General features: G+C 45.7%; 1 protein-coding gene across 1 annotated transcript in view; it reads right to left on the bottom strand.

Annotated features, from left to right (window-relative positions):
- Positions 1-3,009, bottom strand: part of LOC118388187 (complex I assembly factor ACAD9, mitochondrial-like) — a 35,047-nt gene extending 32,038 nt beyond the window's left edge. The window contains exons 1-2 of the mRNA XM_052506177.1: positions 2,947-3,009; positions 1,380-1,571 (exon numbers count right to left, since the gene is read on the bottom strand). Of these exons, the coding sequence (XP_052362137.1) occupies positions 1,380-1,571; positions 2,947-2,964 (210 nt within the window). The 5' untranslated portion in view covers positions 2,965-3,009. The remainder of the gene's footprint in view (positions 1-1,379; positions 1,572-2,946) is intronic.
- Between the last annotated feature and the right edge of the window lie 5,100 nt (positions 3,010-8,109).

Here is an 8,109-nt window from a genome sequence, read left to right on the forward strand (position 1 = left end):
ATTAGTAGTAGCAGCAGTATTAGTAGTAGCAGCAGTATTAGTAGCAGCGGTATTAGTAGCAGCAGTATTAGTAGTAGCAGCAGTATTAGTAGTTGCAGCAGTATTAGTAGTTGCAGCAGTATTAGTAGTAGCAGCAGTATTAGTAGTAGCAGCAGTATTAGTAGTTGCAGCAGTATTAGTAGTAGCAGCAGTATTAGTAGTAGCAGCAGTATTAGTAGTTGCAGCAGTATTAGTAGTAGCAGCAGTATTAGTAGTTGCAGCAGTATTAGTAGTGTAGTAGTTGCAGTATTAGTAGTAGCAGCAGTATTAGTAGTAGCAGCAGTATTAGTATTAGTAGTTGCAGCAGTATTAGTAGTAGCAGCAGTATTAGTAGTTGCAGCAGTATTAGTAGTTGCAGCAGTATTAGTAGTAGCAGCAGTATTAGTAGTAGCAGCAGTATTAGTAGTAGCAGCAGTATTAGTAGTTGCAGCAGTATTAGTAGTTGCAGCAGTATTAGTAGTAGCAGCAGTATTAGTAGTTGCAGCAGTATTAGTAGTAGCAGCAGTATTAGTAGTAGCAGCAGTATTAGTAGTAGCAGCAGTATTAGTAGTAGCAGCAGTATAGTAGTAGCAGCAGTATTAGTAGTAGCAGCAGTATTAGTAGTAGCAGCAGTATTAGTAGTAGCAGCAGTATTAGTAGTAGCAGCAGTAGTGTTAGTAGTAGCAGCAGTATTAGTAGTAGCAGTATTAGTAGTTAGTAGTAGCAGCAGTATTAGTAGTAGCAGCAGTATTAGTAGTAGCAGCAGTATTAGTAGTAGCAGCAGTATTAGTAGTTGCAGCAGTATTAGTAGTAGCAGCAGTATTAGTAGTAGCAGCAGTATTAGTAGTTGCAGCAGTATTAGTAGTTGCAGCAGTATTAGCAGCAGTATTAGTAGCAGCAGTATTAGTAGTTGCAGCAGTATTAGTAGTAGCAGCAGTATTAGTAGTAGCAGCAGTATTAGTAGTAGCAGCAGTATTAGTAGTAGCAGCAGTATTAGTAGTAGCAGCAGTATTAGTAGTTGCAGTATTAGTAGTAGCAGCAGTATTAGTAGTTGCAGCAGTATTAGTAGTTGCAGCAGTATTAGTAGTTGCAGCAGTATTAGTAGTAGCAGCAGTATTAGTAGTAGCAGCAGTATTAGTAGTAGCAGCAGTATTAGTAGTAGCAGCAGTATTAGTAGTAGCAGCAGTATTAGTAGTAGCAGCAGTATTAGTAGTTGCAGCAGTATTAGTAGTAGCAGCAGTATTAGTAGTTGCAGCAGTATTAGTAGTGTTAGTAGTAGCAGTAGTAATTTTAGTAGCAGAAGCAGTAGTAGTTTTAGTAACAGTAGTAGTAACACCCCAGTATAGTGGTAGAAAAAGTACCTTAACCATAGCAGCCTCTAGAGAACAGTCAGGGACCCCAGGTCGATCCATCATCCCAGCCGTCAGGTACGCCATGCTCTCCATCACAAATGCATTCTGGGCCATCACCGCAAACTTCTCTTGGATCATCCCAAACTCACTGAGGTTCTTACCAAACTGTTTCCTGCTGCCAGCGTACTCTGCTGTCATCTCTGGAGAGGGAGACAAGACATCACCATTATCATCATCATTACTATAACCATAATCATGATTATGTAGTTGCAGCAGTATACAGCTTAGTAGCAGAGTTAGTAGTAGCAGCAGTATAGTAGTAGCAGCAGTATTAGTAGCCAGAGTTACACAGCAGTATTAGTAGTGCATGTTCAGTACCTGGATAATGACACAGACAAAGAATCAGTAAAGGTTTGAGTGAAAACACGTGTACAAAGATATGGTAAACCATTCAAAACTAAATGGTGACAGTTAACGGTAGCACCAATACACCGTGCAAATGACACAGCAAGGAGCCTTGTAGGCTTTTTGAATGTTCTTCAAATGGGCAAAAACGTAGCGCAATAGACTTCAGCTTAAATACACAAGGCACCAAACATGTTGTTTTTTTCTCTATGCTCATGATCCATTTCCCTGCGGACATAGGACAGACAGTGGTCGGAGCACAGTATTAGTAGTTGGTCGGTATTAGTAGGAGCAGCGGTATTCGGTAGTAGCAGCAGTATTAGTAGGGCAGAGTATTAGTAGTGTTAGTAGCAGACAGCAGTTTGTGGTCGGAGCAGTATTAGTAGAGCAGACAGTTGGTAGTCGGAGCGCAGGACAGAGTCGGTGGTCGGTAGCACAGGACAGAGTATTGGTCGGAGCACAGGACAGTAGTCGGTGGTCGGAGCACAGGACAGACAGTCGGTGGTCAGAGCGCAGGGTATTAGTCGATGGTCGGAGCGCAGGACAGACAGTATGGTCGGAGGGCAGGAGTAGAGCAGCAGTGGTCGGAGTGGACAGACAGTATTAGTAGGCGGTAGCAGCAGGACAGACAGTCAGAGCGCAGACAGCAGTATTAGTAGTTGCAGCCAGTATTGGTAGAGCAGCAGTATTAGTAGTTGCAGACAGTATTAGTAGTGTTAGTAGCAGCAGTAGTAATTTTAGCAGCAGAAGCAGTAGTAGTTTTAGTAACAGTCAGTAGTAACACCCCAGTAGAGTGGTAGACAAAGTCAGAGCGCAGGACCAGTCAGCAGCCTCAGGACAGAACAGTCAGGGACCCCAGGTGGTCGGATCCATCATCCCAGGACAGACAGTCGGAGCACAGGACATGCTCTCCATCACAAATGCATTCTGCACAGGCCATCAGCGCAGGAAACTTCTCTTGGATCATCCCAAACTCACTGAGGTTCTTACCAAACTGTTTCCTGCTGCCAGGACAGACAGTCTGCTGTCATCTCTCGGAGCGCAGGGAGAGTCGGAGTGCAGGACAGACAGTCAGCGCAGGACAGACATCATTACTATAACCATAATCATGATTACAGACAGCGGAGCTCAGGACAGACAGTCGGAGCGCAGACAGACAGTCGGAGCGCCAGATGAGTTTCTTGATCATTCCACAGTCGGGCACTGCCCATACTGAACCTGCCAGAGTTGAGGATGTTCAGTCGCTACCTGGATAATGAGCACAGACAAAGAATCAGTAAAGGTCGGAGCGTGAAAACAGTCGGAGCGCAGGAAGATAGTCGGAAACCATTCAAAACTAAATGGTGACAGTTCGGAGCGCAGGACAGATACGGAGCGCAGGACAGACAGTCGGAGCGCAGGACAGACAGTCGGAGCGCTTGACAGGTCGGAATGTTCTTCAAATGAGGCAAAACGTCGGAGCGCAACAGACTTCGGAGCGCAACAGACAGTCGGAGGCACCAAACATGTCGGTTTTTTTCTCTATGCTCATGATCCAGGACCTGTCGGAGCGCAGGACAGACAGTCGGAGCGCAGGACAGACAGTCGGAGCGCAGGACAGACAGTCGGAGCGCAGGACAGACAGTCGGAGCGCAGGACAGACAGTCGGAGCGCAGGACAGACAGTCGGAGCGCAGGACAGACAGTCGGAGCGCAGGACAGACAGTCGGAGCGCAGGACAGTCGGAGCACAGGACAGACAGTCGGAGCGCAGGACAGACAGTCGGAGCGCAGGACAGACAGTCGGAGCGCAGGACAGACAGTGGTGGTCGGAGCGCAGGACAGACAGTCGGAGCGCAGGACAGACAGTCGGAGCGCAGGACAGACAGTCGGAGCGCAGGACAGACAGTCGGAGCGCAGGACAGACAGTCGGAGCGCAGGACAGACAGTCGGAGCGCAGGACAGACAGTCGGTGGTCGGAGCACGTCTCTGGAGCCGCTGAGCATCTATTAACCCTGCTGTAGGACTCATTGCGGTCAGCACTAGTAGGTCAAACGAACGACTAAAATTAACAAATCACTCAGAAAAACGAATCAGGGGTTCCCGAGTGGCGCAGTCTAACGCACTGCATCTCAGTGCAAGAGGCGTCACTACAGACCCTGGTTCGATTCCAGGCTGTATCACAACCGGCTGTGATTGGGAGTCCCATAGGATGGCACACAATTGGCCCTGCGTCGTCCGGGTTAGAGTTTGGCCGGGGTAGGCCGTCATTGTAAATATGAATTTGTTCTTAACCGACTTGCCTAGTTAAATAAAGGTTAAATAAAAGTTTTAAAAATGACTCTCCAGCTTGTGAAAAAAGACCTTGAAAAATAACTGCACATCAATAGCATATAACAGAGGGGAAAGGGAAGTGACATCACCTTGAAGCCTCCTCCTACTTCTCCTATTACATTCTCCACAGGGACTGGACAGTTGTCGAATGACACTTCACATGCTGGGAGACAGAAACACACAGTTATAGCCCAGTGAATGGTACACAACAGGGATTTCCCTTGGCTGGCTGACTGACAGCTACAGTTATCTGGTTTACAATACAACACAAGTACTGTTATTTACTCCACTAGGCTAACAACAACACAAGTACTGTCATTTACTCCACTGGGCTAACAACAACACAAGTACTGTCATTTACTCCACTGGGCTAACAACAAGAAGAATTTGTTCTTAACTGACTTGCCTAGTTAAATAAAGGTCAATTATAAATAAAATAACTGTTAGACCCCCTAATACCTAGATGTGATCTTACTGTTAGACCCCCTAATGCCTAGATGTGATCTTACTGTTCGACCCCCTAATGCCTAGATGTGATCTTACTGTTAGACCCCCTAATGCCTAGATGTGATCTTACTGTTCGACCCCTAATGCCTAGATGTGATCTTACTGCTAGACCCCTAATGCCTAGATGTGATCTTACTGTTAGACCCCTAATGCCTAGATGTGATCTTACTGTTAGACCCCTAATGCCTAGATGTGATCTTACTGTTAGACCCCTAATGCCTAGATGTGATCTTACTGTTAGACCCCTAATGCCTAGATGTGATCTTACTGTTAGACCCCCTAATGCCTAGATGTGATCTTACTGTTAGACCCCCTAATGCCTAGATGTGATCTTACTGTTAGACCCCTAATGCCTAGATGTGATCTTACTGTTAGACCCCCTAATGCCTAGATGTGATCTTACTGTTCGACCCCCTAATGCCTAGATGTGATCTTACTGTTCGACCCCCTAATGCCTAGATGTGATCTTACTGTTCGACCCCCTAATGCCTAGATGTGATCTTACTGTTCGAACCCCTAATGCCTAGATGTGATCTTACTGTTCGACCCCTAATGCCTAGATGTGATCTTACTGTTAGACCCCTAATGCCTAGATGTGATCTTACTGTTAGACCCCCTAATGCCTAGATGTGATCTTACTGTTCGACCCCCTAATGCCTAGATGTGATCTTACTGTTCGACCCCCTAATGCCTAGATGTGATCTTACTGTTCGACCCCCTAATGCCTAGATGTGATCTTACTGTTCGACCCCCTAATGCCTAGATGTGATCTTACTGTTCGACCCCCTAATGCCTAGATGTGATCTTACTGTTCGACCCCCTAATGCCTAGATGTGATCTTACTGTTAGACCCCCTAATGCCTAGATGTGATCTTACTGTTAGACCCCCTAATGCCTAGATGTGATCTTACTGTTCGACCCCCTAATGCCTAGATGTGATCTTACTGTTAGACCCCTAATGCCTAGATGTGATCTTACTGTTAGACCCCTAATGCCTAGATGTGATCTTACTGTTAGACCCCTAATGCCTAGATGTGATCTTACTGTTCGACCCCTAATGCCTAGATGTGATCTTACTGTTAGACCCCTAATGCCTAGATGTGATCTTACTGTTCGACCCCCTAATGCCTAGATGTGATCTTACTGTTAGACCCCTAATGCCTAGATGTGATCTTACTGTTAGACCCCCTAATGCCTAGATGTGATCTTACTGTTAGACCCCTAATGCCTAGATGTGATCTTACTGTTCGACCCCTAATGCCTAGATGTGATCTTACTGTTCGACCCCTAATGCCTAGATGTGATCTTACTGTTCGACCCCTAATGCCTAGATGTGATCTTACTGTTCGACCCCCTAATGCCTAGATGTGATCTTACTGTTAGACCCCCTAATGCCTAGATGTGATCTTACTGTTCGACCCCCTAATGCCTAGATGTGATCTTACTGTTCGACCCCCCTAATGCCTAGATGTGATCTTACTGTTCGACCCCTAATGCCTAGATGTGATCTTACTGTTAGACCCCTAATGCCTAGATGTGATCTTACTGTTAGACCCCCTAATGCCTAGATGTGATCTTACTGTTAGACCCCCTAATGCCTAGATGTGATCTTACTGTTAGACCCCCTAATGCCTAGATGTGATCTTACTGTTCGACCCCCTAATGCCTAGATGTGATCTTACTGTTCGACCCCCTAATGCCTAGATGTGATCTTACTGTTAGACCCCCCTAATGCCTAGATGTGATCTTACTGTTAGACCCCCTAATGCCTAGATGTGATCTTACTGTTCGACCCCCTAATGCCTAGATGTGATCTTACTGTTCGACCCCCTAATGCCTAGATGTGATCTTACTGTTCGACCCCCCTAATGCCTAGATGTGATCTTACTGTTCGACCCCCTAATGCCTAGATGTGATCTTACTGTTCGACCCCTAATGCCTAGATGTGATCTTACTGTTAGACCCCTAATGCCTAGATGTGATCTTACTGTTCGACCCCTAATGCCTAGATGTGATCTTACTGTTCGACCCCTAATGCCTAGATGTGATCTTACTGTTCGACCCCTAATGCCTAGATGTGATCTTACTGTTAGACCCCTAATGCCTAGATGTGATCTTACTGTTCGACCCCCTAATGCCTAGATGTGATCTTACTGTTCGACCCCTAATGCCTAGATGTGATCTTACTGTTCGACCCCCTAATGCCTAGATGTGATCTTACTGTTAGACCCCTAATGGCTAGATGTGATCTTACTGTTAGACCCCTAATGCCTAGATGTGATCTTACTGTTAGACCCCTAATGCCTAGATGTGATCTTACTGTTAGACCCCTAATGCCTAGATGTGATCTTACTGTTAGACCCCCTAATGCCTAGATGTGATCTTACTGTTAGACCCCTAATGCCTAGATGTGATCTTACTGTTAGACCCCTAATGCCTAGATGTGATCTTACTGTTCGACCCCTAATGCCTAGATGTGATCTTACAGTTCGACCCCTAATGCCTAGATGTGATCTTACTGTTCGACCCCCTAATGCCTAGATGTGATCTTACTGTTAGACCCCTAATGCCTAGATGTGATCTTACTGTTCGACCCCTAATGCCTAGATGTGATCTTACTGTTGACCCCTAATGCCTAGATGTGATCTTACTGTTCGACCCCTAATGCCTAGATGTGATCTTACTGTTCGACCCCTAATGCCTAGATGTGATCTTACTGTTAGACCCCTAATGCCTAGATGTGATCTTACTGTTCGACCCCCTAATGCCTAGATGTGATCTTACTGTTCGACCCCTAATGCCTAGATGTGATCTTACTGTTAGACCCCCTAATGCCTAGATGTGATCTTACTGTTCGACCCCTAATGCCTAGATGTGATCTTACTGTTCGACCCCTAATGCCTAGATGTGATCTTACTGTTCGACCCCCTAATGCCTAGATGTGATCTTACTGTTCGACCCCTAATGCCTAGATGTGATCTTACTGTTCGACCCCTAATGCCTAGATGTGATCTTACTGTTAGACCCCTAATGCCTAGATGTGATCTTACTGTTAGACCCCTAATGCCTAGATGTGATCTTACTGTTAGACCCCCTAATGCCTAGATGTGATCTTACTGTTAGACCCCTAATGCCTAGATGTGATCTTACTGTTAGACCCCCTAATGCCTAGATGTGATCTTACTGTTAGACCCCCTAATGCCTAGATGTGATCTTACTGTTCGACCCCCTAATGCCTAGATGTGATCTTACTGTTCGACCCCCTAATGCCTAGATGTGATCTTACTGTTCGACCCCCTAATGCCTAGATGTGATCTTACTGTTCGACCCCCTAATGCCTAGATGTGATCTTACTGTTCGACCCCCTAATGCCTAGATGTGATCTTACTGTTCGACCCCCTAATGCCTAGATGTGATCTTACTGTTCGACCCCCTAATGCCTAGATGTGATCTTACTGTTAGACCCCCTAATGCCTAGATGTGATCTTACTGTTAGACCCCCTAATGCCTAGATGT

Source organism: Oncorhynchus keta, unplaced genomic scaffold, assembly GCF_023373465.1.
Source record: "Oncorhynchus keta strain PuntledgeMale-10-30-2019 unplaced genomic scaffold, Oket_V2 Un_contig_25614_pilon_pilon, whole genome shotgun sequence".
Classification (NCBI taxonomy): Eukaryota; Metazoa; Chordata; class Actinopteri; order Salmoniformes; family Salmonidae; genus Oncorhynchus; species Oncorhynchus keta.